Source organism: Cervus canadensis, chromosome 33, assembly GCF_019320065.1.
Source record: "Cervus canadensis isolate Bull #8, Minnesota chromosome 33, ASM1932006v1, whole genome shotgun sequence".
In the NCBI taxonomy this organism is placed as follows: domain Eukaryota; kingdom Metazoa; phylum Chordata; class Mammalia; order Artiodactyla; family Cervidae; genus Cervus; species Cervus canadensis.
In genome coordinates, this window is record NC_057418.1 from 31,604,059 (window position 1) to 31,627,614 (window position 23,556).

Sequence of the window (23,556 nt, forward strand, 5' to 3'; positions counted from 1 at the left end):
ACTGTCCAAGCCTCTTCCTTTGTTCTTAGTGGCTCCCGGCAGTTGGGTGTGTGCCAAGACCTGTCACTGTCCCAAAGGGGAGGATGGCACTCAGCCCAGGTGCACTTCGGCTGATTAGAAGCTGGATTTGCAGGCAGCAGCTGGGAAAACATGTCGTTAGGCCCCTTCCAGGGAGCACCTGGGAGATGGGTGTTTTTCCTGCTCCCTCTCTGCTGGGTTTGAGCGGGTACTTGTGTGTGTGGGGGGGTGGTGTTCCTGTGCCCACTAAGGACTGTTTCTCTGGGACGTCCCAGGTGGTGCAGTGGATAAGACTCCACCTGCCAATGCAAGGGACACGGGCTCGATCCCTGGGCCAGGAAGATGCCACATGCCAAGGAGCAACCAAGCCTGAGCACCACAACTGCTGAGCCTGCGAAGCCCGTGTGCCCGGACCCTGGGCTCGGCAGCGAGAGAAGCCACCGCCGGGAGCAGCCCACGCACCGCGACTCGAGAGGAGCCCTGCTCTCTGCAACCAGGGGAAGCCCTCTCGCCACACGGAAGATCCAGCGCAACCAAAAAAAAACAAAACCCCAGAAGACTGCTTCTTTGTTTGCTACAGTCCTGCGAGACTCATGGATGCAAGCCCCTCCGGCTCTTAGGACCAGGTGACCCCAGGTGGGTGGGGTCACCTCAGGTGGAAGCTGCAAAAGCTGGGGGTGTGCAAACTCCTTCCTGGGAGATTCTGAGGCCTCGGTTCTATTATTGGAGCAGGCTGAAGGGAGAAAGTGGGAGATATGTCTGACGCTTCCCTGGTCTCTGGGAAGAACTGCAGTCAGCCCCTGGAGGCCCACTAAATTAGAAGCCTGGGCCCCAGGTGGCACTTTTAAAATACCCCTTTCAGGATGGAAGACAGGCATTTTTTTTTTTTTTCCCTTTGGTTTGCTCCCTCTGTGCTGAGTCCCGGAGGGACAGCCAGCTCAGAATTGCTTCTTTGTTTGCTCCAGTCCTGCGGGACTCATGAATGGAAGCCTCTTTGTCCATCAGAGTGGTATGCGATCTGTTCTGAGGGCAGCAGCCTCAAGAGCTGCAGTGCAGACTTGTGCACGGGCTCCTGCCAGAGAGACACCGGTGACTCGTCGTGGACTGCGGAGAGAAGGCAGGGGAGCTGTGCTCTGGCCTCCCTGGTCTTTGGGGGGGGTCACAGCCCGCCCCTAGTGCCTACTAAATTAGAAGCCTGGTGCTCAGGCAGCAACTGTCAAAGTATGCAGATCACCTCTCTCACGGAAAGACAGAGAGATGATTTTGCCTGCGCCCTCTGCACCAAGCACTGTGGGGAGAACCATGGCGAGTGCTGTGCGTCTTGTTAAGAATTACTTCTTGGTTTGCTGCAGTCTTGTGGGTCTCATGGACACAAGCCCCATTGGTTTTTAGAGCTAGCTGCTTTGGGAGTCAGTCCCTGCAGTGGGAATCGTTAACAGTTGGTGCACAAGATATGGGGTCCAAACCCTTTGGTCCTCGGGGAGAAGCTGGGCGTTGGGGGTTCCCTTGCAGTTGCAAGGGTCAACGCTGGGGTGGGGATTTTTTTTTGTTGTTGCTGTGCTGCACGGATCATGCTCACTCAGTCGTGTCCGGCTCTCTGTGACCCCATGGACTGTAGCCAGCCAGGCTCCTCTGTTCCCACTCCGAGGGATCATCCTGACCCAGGGACCCAGGGATCAAACCCGTGTTTTCTGCAGCTCCGGCGTGGGCAGGCGGATTCTTTGCCACCTGGGGCACTACGGGGCACGAAGGATCAAACCTGTGCTTCTCGCAGTGGGAGTGCCGAGTCTTAACCGCTGGACTGCCCGGGAAATCCTGAGGGGGTGGGTTTTGCCGCAAGAGTGTGTCAGCCTTTCCTGCCTGTTTCCACGTGGGGGTTCATGCAGGAGTCACTCAGCTGGCCCCCGGGCCCCTTTCATTGTACCGTGTACGGCTGTACGGTCAGGGCTTGTTTTATTATGTCTCACGTTACTTGCACTTCACAGATATTCACTGTTCCGACCTCATTTGCTCACTTTGCGTTTTCATGTCACACCTTGGTAATTCTTGTGATATTTCAAACGTTTCCGTTACTATCATATGGTTGTGGTGATCTGTGGTCAGTGACCCTCGATGTTACTATTGCCATTGTTCTGAGGCACCTTGAATCATGCCCGTATAAGACTTTGAACTTAGTCGAGAAATGTTGTGTGTGTTGTGACTGCCCTGGAGACCACGAGTTCCCCTGCCTTTCTCCCTCTTCTCAGGCCTCCCTATTCCCTGAGACACAACAGGATGGAAATTAGGCCCATCAGTAACCCTCAATGGTCTCTAAGTGAAAGGAAGAGTTGCAAGTCCCCGACTTTACACCAAAAGCTAGAAGTGACTAACCTTAGCAAGGAAAGCATGTCCAAAGCCTTGACAGGCTGAAAGCCAGACCGTCTGCACCAAACTGTTAAGTTCTGAATGCAAGGGAAAAGTTCTTGAAGGAAATTTAAAGTGCTACTCCAGTGAACACACAAATGATAAGAAAGTGAAAACAGCCTTCCTGCGGATATGGAGAAAGTTGTATGATCTGGAGAGAAGACAAGTCAACCACAGCGCTCCCTTAAACCAAAGCTGGATCCAGACTCTGTGCTCAGTCACTTCGGTCGTGTCTGACTCTTTGCGACCGCATGGATTGTAGTCCACCAGGCTTCTCTGTCCATGGGATTTTCCTGGCAAGAACACTGGAGTAGGTTGCCATGCCCTCCTCCAGGGGATCTTCCTGAATCAGAGATTGAATCCATGTCTCCTGCACGGCAGGCAATTCTTTACCACTGAGCCACCGGGGAAGGCCTGAGCAAGGCTCTAACTCTCTTCAATTCTATGAAAGCCAAGAGCAGTGAGGAAGCTATGTAAGAAAGGTCTGCCACTGGGAGAGGTTGGCTCATGAGGTTTAAGCAAAGATGTTGTCTCCATAACGTAAAAGTGCAGAGTGAAGCAGCAAGGGCTGATGTAGAAGCTGCAGCAAGTTATTGAGAAGATCTAGTTAATTCATGAAGATGGCTACACTAAACAACAGATAAAACAGCATTATCTTAGAAGAAGATGCCATCCAGCACTCTCATAGTTAGAGAGGAGAAGTCAATGCTTGGCTTCAAAGCTTCAAAGGACAGGCTCATTCTCTTGCTAGGGGTGAATGCAGCTGGTGACTTTAGTTCAGTCCAGTTCAGTCACTCAGTTGTGTCCGACTCTTTGCAATACATGGACTGCAGCATGCCAGGCTTCCCTGTCCATCACCAAGTCCCGGAGCTTGCTTAAACTCATGTCCATCGAGTCAGTGGTAAGTTGAAGCCAATGCGGATCGACCATTCCCCAAAGCCTAGGGCCCTTAAGAATCATGCTCTATCTTCTCTTCCTGTGCTCAATAAAAGAAGCAACAAAGGCTGGATGCCAGCACATAGGTTCACAATACGGTTTACTGAATATTTTAAGCCCCTGGTTGAGACCTATTGCTCAGAAAAAAGGGCTCCTTTCAAGATGTTACTACTCATTGACCATGCACCTGGTGACCAGAGAGCCCCAATGGAGATGAACAATGAGATTCACGTTGTTTTCACGCCTGTTGATACAACATCCATTCTGCCGCCCAAGCATCAGGGTCACTTCAATTTTCAAGTCTTATGATTTGAGAAACACACTTCAAAAAAAAAAAAAGAAACACACTTCATAAGGCTAAACCTGCTATAGATAAGTGATTCCTCTGGTTGATTTTGGCAAAGTAAATTGAATACCTCTAGAAAGGACTCAACATCTGAGATGCCATGAAGAACATTCATGATTCATGGGAAGAAGTCAAAATATGAACATTCACGGGAGTTTGAAAGAATCTGATTCCAGTCTTCAAGGGTGATTTTGAGGGCTTTAGATCTCAGTGGAGGAAGGAACGGCAGATGTGGTGGAAACAGTGAGAGAACTAGAATTACAGCCTGAAGATGTGACTGAATTGCTGCAGTCTCATGGTGAAATTTATGGATAAGGAGTTGCTTCTTGTGAATGAACAAGTAAGGTTGTTTCCTGAGATGAAATTTATTCCTGGGGCAGATGCTGTAAAGATGGTTGACACAATAACAAATGATTTTGAATATTACCTGAACTGGCTTGATAAAGTAGTGGCAGGATTTGAGAAGATTGACCTCAATTGTGAAGGCAGTTCTACTGTAGGTGAAATGTTACAGAGACATTGTTCATGGAAGGAAGAGTCAATCCATGTGGCAGATCTCACTGCTGTCTTATTTTGAGAGACTTCCATAGCCACCCCAACCTTCAGCAACCACCACCCTGATCAGTCAGCAGCCATCAATATTGAGGCAAGACCTACCACCAGCAAAAAGATTAGGACTCACTGAAGGCTCTGATAATGGTTAGCTTTTTTTTTTTTTTTTAAGCAATAAAGTACTTCTTGATGAGGGTGAAAGAGGAGAGTGAAAAAGCTGGCTTAAAACTCAATGTTCAACTAAGATCATGACATCCAGTCCCATCACTTCATGACAAATAGATGGGGAAACAATGGAAACAGTAATGGACTTTATTTTGGGGGCTCCAAAATCACTGGAGATGGTGAATGCAGCCATGAAATTAAAAGACACTTGCTCCTTGGAAGAAAAGCTATTACAGACCTAGACAGCATTTTAAAAAACAAAGACATCACTTTGCCGACAAAGCTCCATGTAGTCAAAGCTATGGTTTTTCCAGTGGTCATGTATGGATGTGAGAGTTGGACCATAAAGAAGACTGAGCACCAAAGAATTGATGCTTTTGAACTGTGGTGTTGGAGAAGACTCTTGAGAGTCCCCTGGACAGCAAGGAGATCCAACCAGTCCATCCTAAAGGAAGTCAACCCTGAGTATTCATTGAGAGGACTGATGCTGAAGCTCCAATACTTTGGCCACCTGAAGTGAAGAGCCGACTCATTGGAGAAAACTCTGCCTGACGCTGGGAAACACTGAGGGCAAGAGAAGAAGGGGGTGACAGAGGATGATATGGTTGGATGGCATCATGGACTCAATGGACATGAGTTTCAGCAAATTCAGGGAGATAGTGAAGGACAGAGAGCCTAGCATGCTGCAGTTCATGGGGTCACAAAAAGGCAGACATAACTTAGTGAATGAACAATAGCTTCTTATTAAGGTATGTATTTTTGGAACACAATGATATTGTATACTTAATAGAATATAACAGAGTGCACACATAACTTTTATATGCACTGGGAAACAAAAACATCTGTGAGACTTGCTTTACTGTGATATTGCCTTGTTGCGATGGTCTGGAACTGAACCTGTATTATTATCTCTGAGGTGTGCCTGTGGGTTTTGTGTGGCCGTGAGAGGTGGGGGGCTCAGGGGCTCCTGTGTCACCATCTTGGCCTCCATCCCCCTCCCCAATTCCTGTAGCATGCTTTCCCAGCCTCACAGTGAGGTTGGACACATGGGGATGAAAGTGGGGGGCGGTCATCATTCATTCACTAACATTTAATGGGTACCACCTAAGGGCTGGACACTGGGGTTATAAAGATAAAACAGGCACCAATCTTGCACCAAGAAAGCTCAGAATTTTAGGGAAGATCCAAGGAAACAGCATTTCAATGTGATGAATGGATCACAGAGGTCTGTATACTTGGAGTCTGAGAGTTTGGAGGAAGTCGTGGGCTGGGCACATGGCTTCATGGAGGAGGAAACACATGCTCTGGGTCTTGCAGGTTGAGCAGGAGCTTGGCAGGCAGGAGTGCACAGTCCCATCAGACACTAGATTTATGCATCACTGTTTCCAGACTCCTTTGAGCAGGTGCAGCCAATGAAAATAATCTCCCCTGTGGCTTTGGACAACACCATTACAACTCTGGATGTCTCAGTTTGCCTTCTTGTTGAATAGGAGGAGGAACGTCAACTACTTAGAACCCCTGGGAAAACGAATCAGTTTATGTGGTTTACAAGAGCAAGTGTTTACTTATTAGAAAGCCTCCAGGGGAACACATGGAGGCGAATACCCTGGCTCAAGCAAGAAGCAGCAAATGGGGCTGGACTCTCATTAGCCCGAGAAGGATTGATCTTCTGTCACTGATTCCCCAGACCCCCAGCAGTTTCGACTTCAAGCTCGTTCAATATTTTAAAACCAATTTAAAACCAATTTTTGAGTTGTTTTTTTTTTTAAATATTGCATTAATCAAAAAATGCATTAAGTGTAGGGTCAAACAACTTAGTTGATGGGAAAAGCCCGATTGGGCCCCAGGAGACACAGGCTTGTCTGGTTGCATAATGTCATATCAAAGCCCAGAAACCACTCAGCTTTCAAGGGAGAATGGTGGAGTGTAGCCACAGATGGCTGAAAGGAAAAGCCTTACAAATGCCTTGAATTGAAAGGAAATTTGAAGAAGGCTAATGACGGTATTTTGTTGTATTAGCAACATTCAGACATGAGGGTTCATCTGAAGCCTTCCATCCCAGGAGGGGAGGCTGTGATGAGATTTTTATTGTCAGGTGTGAGGAGTGCCAGCCTTTCAAAGGTTTCAGGTCAATGGGATTGCAGAGGTCACCCATTTGAAGATCACTGTGGTCGGAGAGAAATGAATGGAACAGAAAATAAACTGGCTCTAGGAAAATAAAAACCCTTCATTCTCTTGCCAGATGAAATTGGCTGTTTCAGTTTGATGGAATAGATTATTGGGTTCATCCTTCTCCGTGTCCAAGAGTAGTTCTGGTTGAAATGAGGAAACCGGAGACGTGGAGAATATACTGCTTATCCTGGGTTCTTTTCTCTCTCTGCCTTGCATATGGAAGGCTGAGTCCTTTGTGGCTGGCTTTCAGCTGGCTGTGGCCAGGGGGAGATCTTAGCAAGAGCCCAGGAGATGGGTGGGAAAAGTCAAGGTGTGGTCCTCATTCCCCTCCAGCTTTGCATCCACTCCTGGCAATGTAGACCCCCCGCCCCCAATTATGTCTCTTTTCAGAGCTCTGTGGCTCCAGCCCTTGAGGCGGGTCCCTGTGAAACACCCTTTCCTCCTCCTCTCCCTTCAGGCCTGCCCTTCAGGGGCAGTCACGGCTCCGCCCGATGCTGGACTCTGAGACCTCCCCCATCAATTCTGGTTCTTGTGACCCTTCCCCACCCCTGCAGGTCATCCGTGACCCTCCAATTCCAGTCTCTTCACGTCTGCATCTGAGGAGAACCCTCAACGGGTCAGAGATATAGGAAGAAACGGCAGCAAAGCCCTCAAACTCCAGTTGCCTTCGATTCTCAGGCATTAGTGGACCAACAGACTTTTCCAGTTTGGTTGGGCCATTAGCTTCATTTTGAAATTAGAGAAATATGAGGCCTGGTTCAGTTACCAGAGGCACCAGGGAGGAAGGAGGCTCACTTTAGTGAGGTCTTGTTGCAGAGCTGTCTCTTCCTGAATCCTCTCTTGGATAACCCTGTCTAGGATTAAGGATTCCTCTTCGGAATTCCTATCATATCGACCGTGCAACCCTGCGGCATCTAATGTGTGTGTGCTCAGTTGCTGAGTCATGTCCGACCCTCTGCAACCCCATGGACTGACTGTGGCCCGCTAGGCTCCTCTGCCCATTGGATTTTTCAGGCAAGAATACTGGAATGGGTTGCCATCTCCTCCTCCTGGGGATCTGCCCGACCCAGGATGGAATCTGCATCTCCTATGTCTCCTGCATTGCAGGCGGAGTTTTCTTTTTCTCTTTTTTTTAAACCATAGAGCCACCTGGGGAGCCTGTGACATCTAATAAAGTAACAGAAACTCCATGAGAGCAGGCACTTTATCCCCACAGACGAGAACAAAGCCTAACCTGTTACAGGTATTTAATACTACTGAACGAATGAAAGAACATCTTTTCCTTTATAGATGTCACTGTGGAAAGGGAACGTTGCCCAAAGTCAGGCCCTTGCCACGGCAGCGGCCCCCTCCCTTACATGGTAGCCCCTGAGGGGAGTTCAGGCTGCAGAAAGCCAGGAACCATTCTGTGCTCTGGGTACCGGCCTAGGTAGTTAAGATGTACATCGAAGGGATAATTTCAGAGCCCGGAGCCTTGCATCTTCCCAGACAAAGAAAAGTACTAAAGTCATTAACGTGAGAGGTCTGTTTTGTGTGATGAGTAGTAATCCTCGCTTCCCCAGTGGCTCAGCTGGTAAAGAGTCTGCCTGCAATGCAGGAGACCCGGGTTCGAGCTCTGGGTGGGGAAGATCCCCTGGAGAAGGAAATGGCAACCCACTCCAGTATCTTGCCTGGAGAATTCCATGGACAGAGGAGCCTGGAGGGCTACAGTCCATGGAGTCACAAACAGTCAGACAAGACTGATTAACTTTGATGTTTGACTCCATTTTTTTTTTTTTTTTAAAGCATGAACTACTATTGGAAAAAAACAAAAACAAACATTCCTATTATTTTGCTCCTCCCTCACATCTTCAGAGTGGTTCTTCAGATCTATCTGAGAGTCTGTCTCCTGGCTATAGTCTCAGTAAGGTCCCTAGATAAAAACTTAATTCACAACATTTAGGGTGTGCATTTTTCTTCAGTTGACACCATCACCACACAACAAATACCTATTAAATGCCTATGCACCAGGTACTGTCTTGAGCCTCAGGATGCAGGGGTGAACAGAAGTCTAGCTGGAGAGTCTTGCTTCTGTACTTTGTCTATTTGGTGCCCTCTGCTGGAACGTTCTATGTTACCTTATTCCCCCATCCTCTTGACAAGCTCTGACCCCCCCTTCATGATTTTCTTAGGGAAGCGTTATACAAAACTGTATTTGCTACATTTTGTTTTAGCATATCACTACCATTATCTATTTTCCCATAAGCCTCCTATATAGCTCCCTGGTGAGCCTCTGAAGACAAATGTACTTCTCTGAATTTTTTTCAGAGAATCTAGCAGGATGACTGTCCCGTAGAAATGCTGTTTAATACCTGCTAATAGATGGTGTCTGCAGACACAGGCCCCTTGATGCTGGCCATCTGTCCGTAAGGCCAACTATAACTTTCTTTCTCCTATATTTTGGAGTTCCTTTTCTTTTTTTAATTTGGGCTACCTTAACCATTGGGGCTTGCCTGGTGGCTCAGTGGTAAACAACTCATCCGCCAATGCAGGAGATGTGGGTTCACTCCCAGGTCTGGGAAGATCCCCCGGTGAAGGAGACGGCTACCCACTCCAGCATTCCTGCCTGGAGAACTCCAGGGACAGAGGAGCCTGGCAGGCCACAGGCCATGGGGTCACAAATGAGTCGGACACGACTGAGTGACTTAACAACAACCTCAGTGGTCAACATCAAGGTTGGTTGGTTCCTCCTGATTGAAGACGTTGATGGAGTGGGTCAGGAGCTGGACAGCTTTGGGTTAAGCAAGGCTCTTCTTCTCTTCACTGTTGGCAGACAGACAGATGTTAGGGTATGCCTACTTGGAAGGCCTTGTCCATGCTTGTTCATGTATGAACAGATGGGCGTGAACTGCGGGATGACACCCATTTCCAAGAGCATCAGCCTATCTTCTGAAGGTCTAGCCCTTATGGTCCTGAGGCAGTGATAGGGAGGGGTGGGGGTGGAGGGGGTCTCAGGGACTTTATTATTCCTGACCTCCGGACCCAGTGAGCTTGCATTCAAACGCCCTGGAGCTAAAATAAGTCAACAGAAAGGGCGTGTGCTGCCTCTGCAGTAGAAACCGCGGCTCAGTCCTAAAGCTCCTAGTGTGGTCAGGCCAGCACAGTAGGAGCTGCTGAGACGCCCTGAGCTCATGTACGGTGTCTCCCCGGTTACTTTAACTTGAGCAGAAACCTCCGCAGAATCTCACAGGGATTCACTTCTTTACGCTCTCATCTTAGAGCATCCTTTTTTTAAAACAGGCTCTATTTTATTTTGTTGTTTTTGGAATGTTAACGTTCGCTTCCTGTTGGCCGGGCTGTTTCTTCGCTGTGCGGGCCCCTCTCTGAGGTGTGATGCGAGGGCGTCTCATCGCAGGGGCCTCTCTTGCTGTGGAGCTCGGGCTTAGGGCGCGTGGTTTCAGGAGTTGCAGCCTGCGGACTCAGGCCAGTACTTGTGTGCACAGACTTAGATGCCCTGAGGCATGTGGGGTCTTCAAAGATCAGGGATTGAATCCGTGTCTCCTGCATTGGCTGGTGGATTCTTTACCACTGAGCCACCAGGGAAGCCCTTTAGAACATCCTGATATTTACAATTCTCAACTTGTGAAATTAAAATGTTCTGGGACTTCTATGCCTATTGATGAGGTTCCTGTCCATAGAATGACTAAAGGATTTATCTGGGTTGATGTGATGTTTATACCCCTCTTAACGTCTCTATCAGGAGAAAAATAATGAGCAAATTCATCAAGTGTGTTGAAATTTTTACTCCTTTCCATTAAGGTTTGGCCGATCATTGTTGTTGTTCAGTCACAAAGTCATGTCTGACTCTCTGTGACCCCATGGACTGCGACTTCCATGCCCTTCACTATCTCCTGGAGCTTACTCAAACTCATGTCCATTGAGTTGGTGATGCCATCCCACCATCTCATCCTCTGTCTGCGACTTCTCTTCCTGCCCTCAAGCTTTCCCAGCATCAGGGTATTTTCCAATGAGTGATAATCAATACATAAAAGAAAATACATTTGCATTTCCTTAAGCCTGACATAGCATGTCAGAGGGTCAGGCTCAGTAAGCACGTTCTTTACGCAATCAGGACTGAAATGCAGTTTAGCACAGCTCTTTGCAGGACTCCACCCTCAGCAGGAAACCCCCTTTCTTGTCAATTTAGCAAAACCACATTGTAACTCTTAAACCAGGTGCCCTAAGCTCTGTTCATCCAGGGTGGAGCACACCTATCACATCTTTTGATCATACAATAGCTTGTCTAACCTGTTGGTTCTTTCAAAGAAGTGGAAATGATGAATAAGCAATTAGCATATGACCAGATCTCTTCGGAGTTTACCTTTCAGTAATCTCTTGAACAAACTGTGTGAACAAGAGAGCATCCAAAGAAAGCTCACAAGAAGTCAACAAACCGGCATGCAGCGGGGGATGACGATGACTCTGACCCCCCATCTCAGCGATTCACCGATACTACTTCCCTTTTTCCCCTTAAAAACCTTCATGGCTGAGCGGACTCTTCAGAGATGGTTTCTGGGGGACACTGAGTCCACCATCTCCTCAGATTGCCAGCATTCTGATCAAACACAATTTTCCTTTCTACCAACAACTGCCTCTCAGGTATTGATTTTCCAGCAGTGAGGAGCTGGACCTGAGTTTGGTAACCATATTGCTAAAGAAACAACGATATTCTTGCATCATATAATACTTCTATCATGTCATTCACGGAGAGAGTTTTCACCAAAGACTTTAAACAAGGGCACTTAAAAAAAAATAATGTGAGGTTACTATTGATTTCCCTAATTCAGAGGTTGTTAAATTGTTTGATCTCTTTTCTAAAGACTCCTCTGATCACGCTAGACTCCTTATCCCTACCCCACTTACCCCTGGGGAAGAACTCTCATGGAAGAACCAACACACCACACGTGACTGTTGGGAAGTCTATAGCGGGGCCCCAAGGACGGGGGTCGTTCCGGAGGGACTGATGACTGTGGAACCAGACCCTGTTACCATGGCTGTAGGCTCCTAGTCTGGTCCTTACTTTTTCAGATTGGAACCTTTGATGATCTCCAGAAACCAGCTCCTGTCCCCGAGGAGAGCCTGAGCCCCGATCTGGGGAAGGAAGAGGGCGCATTACCTGAGTGACTGTTCCTGAGGCTTCAATCACGGCGCCGCAGTCACCTTCGTGGTACGGTTCCTTACAGTCCCGGCAGAAGACGAACTGCAGGGGAACACAGGAGGGTTAGAGGCGGGCTTGCGGGCCCCGTTGGGTCATAGCCTGCTTCCCTTTCCCAAGCGCGTTCTACTCCCGCCCCTGACTTGGTGATGCTTTCTGTGCCAAACTACCTTTCACCAAGAGGAAAAAAAGTCCTATCTTGATGACACTGTTCACTCTTTACTAAAGAATGTTCCAAGCACCGTAGAAGCATTTTGAAAATGAATGAGTCACATTTCCTCTCTTCGAAATGTTTCTAGCCTAGCAGAAGAGACAGCAATGCAAAGAAATATCTGCAGTTAAGTGTTACTGGTGTTAGCATATGAGGAAAACAATCTCAGCCAAGAATTTCACATCTGATATTTATTTACTTGCATCCGTTCAGTTCAGTTGCTCAGTCGTGTCCAACTCTTTGTGATCGCCATATACTGCAGCATGCCAGGCTTCTCTGTCCATCACTAACTCCCGGAGCTGGCTCAAACTCATGTCCATGGAATTGGTGATGCCACCCAACCATCTCATCCTCTGTCGTCCCCTTCTCCTCCTGCCTTCAATCTTTCTCAGCATCAGGGTCTTTTCCAATGAGTCAGTTCTTCCCGTCAGGTGGCCAAAGTATTGGAGTTTCAGCTTCAGCATTAGTTCTTTCAATGAATATTCAGGACTGATTTCCTTTAGGATGGACTGCTTGGATCTCCCTGCAGTCCAAGGGACTCTCAAGAGTCTTCCCCAACACCACAGTTCAAAAGCATCAATTCTTCGGCGCTCAGCTTTCTTTATAGTCCAACTCTCACATCCACATATGACTAGCTTTGACTAGATGGACCTTTGTTGGCAAAGTGATGTCTCTGCTTTTTAACATTCTGTCTAGGTTGGTCATAGCTTTTCTTCCAAGGAGCAAGTGTCTTTTAATTTCATGACTGCAGTCACCATCTGCAGTGATTTTGGAGCCCAAGAAAATAAAGTCAGTCACTGTTTCCACTGTTTCCCCATCTATTTGCCATGAAGTGATGGGATGGGATGCCATGATCTTAGTTTTCTGAATGTTGAGTTTTAAGCCAGCTTTTTCACTCTCCCCTTTCACTTTCATCAAGATGCTCTTTAGTTCCTCTTCACTTTCTGCCATAAGGGTGGTGTCATCTGCATATCTGAGGTGATTGACATTTCCCCGGCAATCTTGTGCAGGGATTCTTTCAGCTTGTCCTTCCTCCAGCCTGGCATTTTGCATGACATACTCTGCATATGTTTTCTTGCATAAAGGATTTATATATCTATGTTAAGGGTCTTACTGTTGTATTGAAAGCCAACCGTGGAAAGAAGAATGGGCCATCATGGGTTGAATTCTGTGCCCCACAAACTCATATGTGGAAGCCCTAACTGCCTGCACCTCAGAAGTGACTGTGTTTGGAGATAAGACCTTTGAAGAGGCAAGTAAGATAAAATGGGGTTTCCCAGGTGGCGCTAGTGCTAAAGAACGTGCCTGCCCATGCTGGAGACATCAGAGATGCAGGTTTAATCCCTGGATGGAGAAGATCTCCTGGAGAAGGAAATGGCAGCCCACTCCAGTATTCTTGCCTGGAGAATCCCATGGACAGAGAGCCTGACAGGCTACAGTCCATGGGGTTGCAAAGAGCCGGACATGACTGAAGCAGCCTAGCACACACAGATGCAAGGTAAAATGAGGTCCTTAGGTGGGGTTGTGCAATAGGACTGGCGTCCTTACAGAAGGAGATCAGGATATGGACACTGGGACACCGTGCGGGTGAGGGAAAGTGAAGTGTGAGCCGCTCCGTCATGTCTGACTCTTTGTGACCCCATGGACTGCAGCCCACCAGGCTCCTCTGTCCATGGGCTTCCCCAGGAGAGAATACTGGAGTGGGTTGCCATGCCCTCCTCCAGGGCATCTTCCTGACCCAGGGCCTGAACTGGGGTCTCCTGCCCCAGGGAAGTTGAGGCAGAAGGTGGCCATCGGGGAGCCAAGGAGAGAGGTCTCGGGAGAAACCGCCCCTGCTCCCCTGTTCTCGGACCCCCAGCCTCCGGAACTGAGGGAACATACGTGCCTATGGTTTTAGCCCCTGGCTGTGGCGCCCCAGGAAGCTAAGGCATGGCCGAAGTGAAGCCTCTCACCCGCAGACGGCGCTCCTGTCAGCATTCACGCTCCCTTCAGGTTGGAGGAGACCCAGGAAGTCGATGGTCCTCCCCTTTCACCTGACAGACGAGGAGGCCGGAGAAGGAAGCTGGCCTATGCCCGCTGGACTCACTCGGCCCCTGCAGAATCTGCTTCCCCTTCCCCGCCCCGCTCTGAGGCGCCGTGTGGTTGAGAGTGTGGCCTCCGCAGCGGATGCCCTGGGTTGGAGCCAACGCCCCATCCCTTGACGCCCAAGATCACTTTGGAAGAGCGGCCTTGGAGCCTGGGCCTCCAATTTCTTCCTCTGAGAAGACAGGGTAACGATGCTAACTGTCTCACGTGAGCACCACGAGGGGTAGATGAGATGAAACACATGCTCGGTGGCTACAAGCAGGTCTGGCATACAGTGTTTTCTGAGGTGATGCCAGCCAGGCACTGTTCTTATTTCACGGCTGGAGAAGGAGTCAAGTTAGATAGTGTTGGCTGCTCAGTCATGTCCAACTCTGTGTGACTGCATGGACTGTAGCCTGCCAGGCTCCTCGGTCCGCGGGGATTCTCCAGGCAAGAACACTGGAGTGGGTTGCCATTTCCATCTCCAGGGGATCTTCCCAACCCGGGGATCGAACCTGCATCTCCTGTGTCTGCTGCATTGGCAGGGGGGTTCTTTACCACTAGTGCCACCTGGGAGAAGGAGTTGCTTCGTTAGAAAACTGGTTCCCTTCAACAACCATTTATTTTATTCGGTGGGGAGTAACGTCTCTCCCAGCAGAAGCTGTATTCAGAGAAGATGTTCTAGCAGAGAAGAGAGCCTGGTCAGTGAGTATGGCGTGTGGGTGATGGTGGTGGTTTCAGAGGGAAGGTGCAGTGCGATCTGATACCCTTCTGCTTGAGAGGCGGGCTCTATACCCCTCCTGCCTAAATCTGGATGTGCTGACCCCTCGACCAGCGTTGGCAGAAGACAGCCTGCCACTACTGGGGCCCTGGCATGCTGCAGTCCATGGGGTTGCAAGGCGTCAGACACAGCTGAGCTGCTGAACTGAACTCGCAAGAAGCTGGCAGCTTCCACTCTCTGTCTCCTGGGATAACTTGCTCTTGAAGCCCAGTCCCCACGGAGAGGCGCATGTGGAGAGGAAATGAGGCCCCCAGCCACCAGCCAGCGCTCTTGCCGGCTGTGTGTCTGAGCCGTGTTTCACCTGGGTCTTCTGGCATCTGGGTGACCTGCCCCCTGCTGACCCCACGTGGAACGGAGACAAATGCTTGCACAGGGATCTGTCCAAATTACAGGTTTGCGGGCAAAGGCCAACCAAAGCAAAGCAGGCACAAGACTTTTAAACCCTAAGTTTAGGGATGCTTTTTACATGGCAACCGATAAGCCCATATAGCAATGGCACTGGATTCCTGGAAACCTTGAAAAATTTCTAGAGGCTGGAAAGTTCCCTGATTCTTCATAAACTAGAAATTTAACTCAATTTTGCTTGAGATAAGGCTGATTTGGGGACTTCCCTGGTGGTCCAGTGGTTCAGAATCCTCCTTCCAATGCAAGGGACATGGGTTCGATCCTGGTGGGGGAAGTAATATCCCACAAGCCGTGAAGCAGCTAAGCCCACACACCACAACTAGAAAGAAACACTTGAGCTGCAGCTAAGACCTGACGCAGCCAAAAAAAAAAAAAAAGAGAAAGACAGATGTGAACTGATAACCCCCCCGAACAAACAGGATCTAGAAAAACCCAGCTTTATCCCAAACACATCACCACTCTGCTTCACCTCAAAATAAGAGTCTTTCCAGGACAGTTCTTTTCATGTTTTCTTCACCCGAAACAGGTTCCTCCTACCCCACAGTCACTTTCTTGTTTCAACAACGCATCTGAAAATCATTTTAATCTCAGGGCATGGCAAGCAAGAAGAACAAGTATTTTATAAGGAAAAGGCCTCTTCTACAGATGTTACCATCTGGCTTCTGAGCCAACACTTTCAGAGTCTTTTAGCCTCCTTATTTCTTCCCACAGCAAAGAGACTGAGCCCGCCTTTTCTGGGACGTACACTTTCCTCAAAGGTTCATCTTGGTGGGAGAGGGGGTGTGAGTTAGGATGTGTTTACACAAAGCACCAAGACCTCCAGGCTTTCATTTCCGACATTTTAATTTCCCCTGAACTGAAAGCCAATCCAGCGAACAGTGAACAGATTGGATCCTAGAGTTCCTTCTTAAGGTTTTTATTTTATTTTTATTTTTTAAATGTATCTGCTCATCTTTGGGTTTGCCTCAGACCCATCCCTCTGCTCCCGTGTTGAAACACTGAACTGTGTGGTTCACTCATTGAGAGGTCACTGTGTGATCTCAAGCCAGTGCTTTCCAGGGAAGCAAGTCTGATCTCTTGGCGTGACAGGGAAACTGCTTCACATCTTATTAGCTTGTGGATGAGATATAAAACCAGCTTCATGGTAGAGGAACACCCTGGAGGTTGATCATTTTGTCAGAATAAATAGGGCTTTCCTGACACAAAGACATTAAATTCCCTTTCATACCAGTACTACAAAGAATAGTCTATATATATATATATATAAACAGAAAAGAAAGCGCATATAAAAATTAAACCCTCACCGCTTCAGTACGGCAAAAGGCAAGCAAAAGCTTGAAGAATGTGCTGGTGATAATTTAGCATCAATGCACTTGCTAATTTGCTCTTATTCAGAGAGTATAACTTAAGTTTAGCTACATCATGCCTGTGGCTTTCTAGTTAAATAACTCAGATCTGTCTCATATGATATGGGGACATAATTAGAAGGTCTGGTTTGATCTAAAAAATATGTTCAGGTTTTTAATTTAATTATCTAGAACTTAAGACTGTCAGCCAGGTGCTTGAACAAATGCTTATGCCTTCGGTTCTCAAGCTGTGTACCAAGGAGCCCTGGGATACCACAACAAATTCACAGAGGTGCAGTGGGATTGTTTACATTTTTGAGGAAAAGCACAGTGATACTTGGCATCTGTGGGACTCTGAATTACTAACTCATGGTGTTAATGTAGATTGTACTATTCTTTTGATGACATCATGTTTCCGCAAAGCAGGATTTTTGGAGGTTACTGTGTGATAAGAAAGACAGGTGAACATTTCTTTGGACCAGGAGATGTAGTTATTTAAGAATGAAATAAATATATTTTTTTCTTTCAATTTACATGAACTGCTTTTTCAAATGGCTATTAAGTTGTTAAGATATTAATTCTCACTATGTCATTTGGACCTAAATATTTAATAAACAGAACTGTCAGGCATTTCTTATGGCCTAGAAGCACCAGGAGAAGCAGCCACAAAGGGCAAGGTGAACAGAGGAAGTTTGGGGAGTTCTGGCTTAGGCAGATATAAAATTCCTTGAAATCATATTTTGGGTTTGTTTGCAAAAACTCCCAGGGCACAGGTATTTCCGAAGAGCTTGAGGAAAAAGCAAATCTGACTCTAACATTTTCACAGTCTCTCTGCCGACTTGCCTGTCTCCTTTCTGGGGCACGTGGGTCTGGCTTTAACCAATAGTGTCGAAGGCCACAGTTTCCTCAGGGGCTTATTAGTCATTAACTGCATTAGTCATCACATTTGCTGAGGCTCTTTTAAGATGCCTTATGAGTAAATACTAACTGAATAGAATCAACGACCACCCGTTTACCTTGTATACTTTTCCTGGGTTATTTTCTTTTGAGATAGATCTGACAAATGCCAACAATTTCTGCAGTTTTTTTAAAAAAGAATCTTTAAAGCTTTAAAAAAATCTTAACAGTAATGATACTTACTCTATTGATTTTCTAAATTCTATCCCCTTATGAAATTTGATTAAAAACCAATACATATGGGTTGTATTATCATAGAGCTTGTGATGTTAGTTTCATGTGTCAACTCAGCTAGACTATGGTGGTGGTGGTTCAGTTGCTAAGTCGTGTCCGACTCTTGCGATCCCATGAACTGTAACCTGCTAGGCTCCTCTGTCCATGGGATTTTTCAGGCAACAACATGAGTGGTTTGCAATTTCTGGTACCCAGTTATTTAGTCAAGCACTAATCTAGGTTTCTCAATGTAGGTATTTTGCAGGTAAGACCAATAGTCACTTTACTTTAAGGAAGGGAGATGGTCCTAGGTAATCTGGGTGGGACTGACTCAATCCGTTGAAAGTTTTTAGGAGTAGAGCTGAAGCTTCCTCAAGAAGAGAGTTCCTGCTCTTCCTTGCAGCCTGCTCTATGGATTTACGACTTACCTGGCCAGCCCCATAACCACATAAGCCAATTCCTTGTGATCAGGCTCTCTCGGTCTATATACATATAGGTGTATTAGATAAATAGATATCTACATATAAATAGGGTTTCCCTGGTGGCTCAGCTGGTAAAGAATCTGTCTGCAATGCGGGAGACCTGGGTTCAATCCCTGGGTTGGGAAGATCCCTGGAGAAGGGAAAGGCTACCTGCTTCAGTATTCTGGCCTAGAGAATTCCATGGACTGTATAGTCCATGGGGTCACAAAGAGTTGGACACGACTGAGTGACTTCCACGTCACTCACATATAAATATGTCCTAGATATCTCCTATTGTTTTTTGCTGTCGTTCAGTCACCAAGTCATGTCCGACTCTTTTCCACCCCACAGGCTGCAGTATGCTAGGCTTCTCTGTCCTTCACTATCTCCCAGAGTTTGTTACCCACAGGATGATGCATCTTAGAACGCAACACCAGGAACAAGTTAATCACTCCCAACAACATGATGGCTTCCTTTTATTTGACAATGAACGTGATGATCCAATACACTTTTCTCTTTGGAGTAGCTGCCTGGGAGGTTGAGGGCAAGTTTCTCACATAACTGTAGTATTTAGCTCATTCTAGATGCCTAAGGTGAAGTACAGTTTTGTTTCTTTTTTAAAAAGTTTTTTGGCCATGCCATGCAGCATAGCAGGATCTTAGTTCCCCAACCAGGAATTGAACCTGTGCCCCCTGCAGTGGAGTACGGAGTCTTAACCACTGGGCTGCCAGGGAGTCCTCAAGTATACAATTTTAAAACAACTATTCAATTAGGGATAAGTCCAATAAGATAAACTTTTTTTTTTCCTAATAAGAAATAGCCAAACTGTTCTTAACATTCACGTCATATATCTGTCTTGCAATTAATGTATGTTGAGTATTTACTTTTGAAATGAATAAAATCTTCAACCTGGACAACATATAAGAGAACAGCACATTGTAATTCATGAAATCGTATAGTGATATTTACATATTAAAAAAAAATCAGTTTAGTGTTTAAAAGTAAAGCCTTTGAAAATTGAGAGACCTGGAGTCGGAGACTCTTCTCTACCATTTATTATCTGTGTGATCCTAACATCTCTTTACTTTAGTTATTTTGCATCCGTAAAGAAGAAATAATAGATAATTAATACTTCATCCAGTTTCTGGCATACTGTAAACATGAGAAATGGTTTTCTCATGGAGTTACGATGTTTTATACACAAAAATATTCTACAGAAAACTAAGGTGATAATTAAGTGCCCTGTTAATTAAAGTAATTCCCAATTTGCTAACAACTGCTGTGGTTCTGTGAGGCCCCGAGTGAAACCGAGGACCTCCTGTGAAGTGCCAGGCTTGTCAACTCACCATAACGGCAGTAGAAAGGGGGATACTGACCTCTGGTTCTTCCTGTATGTGCAGAGGTATCTTCACTGTCTGTCCTCTCAGGAAATCCCGTACTATCTTACAGCTAAATGAACTGCCCATCACTTTATCTTTCAGTATCATGTCAGTAGACAAGCCATTTGATTGATGCTTGAGCTTGATTTCCCATATGCTCATAATGGAGACATTCAAAAGGAGATATGTGTATATTTTCTCTTTGGAGGCATAAAAAGGAATCAAATGAACAGCCTCCAATGCAATCAGAATTTTCAAGTTGCTGCTGATCAATAACGTTGAGAGCCAGTCAATACAGATAAGTGATGACCCTCAAAATAAGGGTTTGATCCTCCAAGTTGAAATATCTCTATATGAAAGCCCAAAGTTCTTTGTGCCTGTTTTCTATCATGACATCATCTATGATAAAAGCCTTTTATTATGTGCCATTTATTTTTCTTCCACAGCTCTGAAGTTCTGGTTAAAAGAGCAGGAGAACATCAAATGCCATCTCAGGACCCCTTACTGCAGTCAAGCGGAACATCAAAACCATGAAGCACACGTTTGTCCTTCTCTGGGAATAGATAAAATATTGTTCTTCTAGGTGTCTGACTTTCCAGAAGATGGCAGCAGTGACATGAGATTCAGCCCCCGTGTGTTAAAAATAGTCCATCGAAAGAGCCAGGCTCCCTACGGGGTGCCCAGCCACCCATATATGCAAAACTGGTTCTGACAAGACAGCGCCACAGAACGGAAATGGTGTTAAGAGTCTAACTTGCTAAAACACAGTTTTGCAAGGAAGAATGTCAGGTTATTTCCTTTCAAGTCCACAACATTTTAAAATCACAGAATTTCATGGTGGGAAGCAACTGTAAACTGTGCCACGCTCTAAACGCAAACACACTAAGACGATCTTTTACATGCCATCTCCAAACGGCTAAAAATAAATAATTTCAAGGAAACTGAATATAGCTCGGTAGCTGAATTCTTTTGTATTTTTCAAGTTCTAGCCAGATCACCAAGGTTGGTTCAACGATGTCATCTCAAATCCCAGCAAGTATTGTCACTTCTATGTCCTCTCCCCTCACCCCGTCCCCTGAATTATTTTTGTTTTAGGTTTGCTACCATGAAAAGTCCCTTACTTTCCTTGGTTTAATTTCTATTCATGGGAGCTCTTAAAAGAACCCTGAAAGTTCTTTTTTTTTTTCTTTTCCCAGTAGCATCATGATTTCATCAAGTACAAGTATGTATCCACTCAGTCTTCAGGTTGTACAGAGTCTTAATTTATACGCTTGCCCTGAGTACTATCTAATGGGAAACTTCATCACCATCTGTCTCAGAACCTATTAGAGAAGATGAGATCACACTATGAGAGACCATATCTTCCAGCCTACTTTCAACAGGACTGACCTTGGAACCTTAAATTAAGAGAGGAGCCTGATAAATGCTTCTGACGGTAGAGGTGGGGCTCCTGGGGATGACACTGCTGGGAACTGAGGTGTCCACAGTTTGATTATAGACAAAAGCATCTGAACTTGTTTTCTTCTTTAAGCTGTTTATAGTTTTTTCTTACTGTTGTGTGAAAACTGTATAAATCATGTGTTGAAAATTGTATAAATAGTTTATATTTTAAACAGCTTAATTGGTTCATAGTGCCTTTCAGGTCTATGATATCCTATTTCTCTGTATATTCATTCTATCAATTTTTGAGAGTTTGATATTGAACCTCCAACTAAAAATCTTCATTTATCTACTTAGAAAATAAATGTAATATATAACTTTATTTATAAATTTATATATTTATAAATGTACATAACTTTGTTCAGTATTTTCCAAGCCTCTTGTAAATGTGTTGTCATAGTTTCATAATTTAAAAAAAATAAAAGAAGAAATTTTAAAAAGATATTATAGTTTTTTCAAACTTAGAAATGTTTTCAAAAACAGCTTTATTGGGACATAATTCACATAGTCTGAGTTTTAAAAAGTAGTTTATGCATTTTTTGAGTGGGTAATACGTGCACACAGCTCCAATTTAAAAGGTGCAAAAGGCAAATAGTAAAAAAAAAAAAAGTCTCCCTTCCTCCTTGGTCAGCTTACAAAACTCCCCAGAGACCATCGCTGTCACCTGCATAAATAAACGCTATTTTGAGACTAAAAACGGTATACAGAGTATTGCTTTAGGTAACGTGCTCTGCCCCTTGCTTTTCCATTTAATACATTTACAGCCTGTCCTACATCAGTGCCTGTTGAGCAGCCCTGAACAGCTGAAATCTTCCTCAACGGCCGCACGATATTCAGGTTGACAGATGTATCTTAACTCGTACATTTATGAATGAATTCAAGCAGCCCCCTATGGACGAGCATCGAGGTCCTTTCCAATATTTCGCCATGATAAACAAAGCTGTGGAGCGCGCCCTTCTCCACAGGCCATTTTGCACCTGTGAGGGGAGACCTGCAGGGTGAATTTCCAGAAGTGAAACAGCTGGATCAAAGGGTGTGTGAGGTTCATATTTTGATTGCTTTTGCGAGCCTGATCTCTGTGGAGGCTGCGCTGGTCCCGGGTCCACCGGCAAGGTGTGTGAGGGAGGGCTTGCCCCGGTCCTATCCAGGGCGCTGCGTCAACCATCGGGGCCTGCGTCAAACAAGGCCACACGAGAATCTCTAAATCTAAAACCTGCTTCATCCACATTGGGTTTCCGCAAAGACATGTTCCTGGACAGAGAAAACCTCTGAGCCTCGTCCAGACGGCTGAACCAGGGTCAAGAGTGACCTGCGGCTGGCCCTCTATCGTTTGTTTCCCTGTCTGTCCCCCCAAACCTGGGCTCTGAAACAAGGTGCTCGGAGCCTGTCACCTCCTTGTTCGGAATGGCCTGATTCCGTCCTGCAGGCGAGAAAAGGATTCTAATGAATTTTTGCTTTGCTGGTTTTAAACAACTGACGGCCAACAAGCTGGAGGTCCAGGTGAGGGGAAAGAAACAGGAGACAGGGGGAGCGGCAGGTTCAGATGCCCCCGCTGTGTCCTGGGCCTTAACCCCGAGCCGAGCAGACTCAGCCCCACTGCCAGGAGGTCAGCCAGGACAGGGCAGGGGCCCTGGGGCAGTGTGACAGGTGGAACCAATGGCAGTGACCTCCTCTCCCCGAGCCCCACACTTCCTGCCTCACCCTCTCTCTCTGTAACCATTTCAGAGAAGCATTCCCGCGGTGCCCGCCCCACCATCATCCTCCCCAACTCCCTCCCTCCTTTCACGGCTCCCCTTGTTTCCGAAGGCTAAGGTCGGATTGGCCTGCCACCTGGGACCCCTGTACGTATTTGAAGATGACATTCACAGCATCCGTGCTCCTCCCAATAGACTTCTTGGCGGGCAAATTTCTGCATCTAACTGGAAACTCCCTCTAACATCTTGCAAGGCTGGCTCAATTTTGCTTTCCAATCAGCATTTCCCAGGCCTTACGGAGCATTTGGCTCCTTCCAGAGAGACGGAGCACTGGTCTCAGAGTATCCCATTCAGTACCATTTTCAAATATTGCCATTCATTAGTGAGGCCCATTCAAATATTGCCATTAATTAGTGAACACGCTTGAATATGGCCATTCATTAGTAAAATGCACAGCATATGTCTTCTATAATTTTTTAACTGGTCTCTAATCCTTGTGACCTTATCATTTACAATCTGTAGCAAGACACTAGACTCTGTAAAAACGATTACACTCTGCCAGTCAAAATGTGAAATCCAGGCCATATGGCGGCTTGAGCCCAATTTGTCCCATGTGCCTGTGGGCATCCTTCTGCTCGCTGGCGTGGCAGGGGAGCTGGGTATTTCCCTTGAACACCTGGGCCCGACCCCGGGCAACTCTGGGGAGGGTTAGCCTTGGAAAGGGGCCGGCAGTATTGGCGGGACTCCCACTGGCACATCTTAGAGACGCTTGTCTTGGGAGCTTTTGCAGCTTGTCAGTGATAGATAAATCAATCAAAA

The 23,556-nt window shown here is 46.4% G+C and overlaps 1 protein-coding gene across 7 annotated transcripts in view; it reads right to left on the reverse strand.

Annotated features, from left to right (window-relative positions):
* PRKN (parkin RBR E3 ubiquitin protein ligase) overlaps positions 1–23,556 on the reverse strand; it is a 1,211,540-nt gene that overhangs the window by 26,217 nt on the left and 1,161,767 nt on the right. For all 7 annotated transcript variants that reach the window (XM_043457375.1, XM_043457374.1, XM_043457372.1 and 4 more), the window contains one exon: positions 11,748–11,831. In XM_043457375.1, the coding sequence (XP_043313310.1) occupies positions 11,748–11,831 (84 nt within the window). The remainder of the gene's footprint in view (positions 1–11,747; positions 11,832–23,556) is intronic.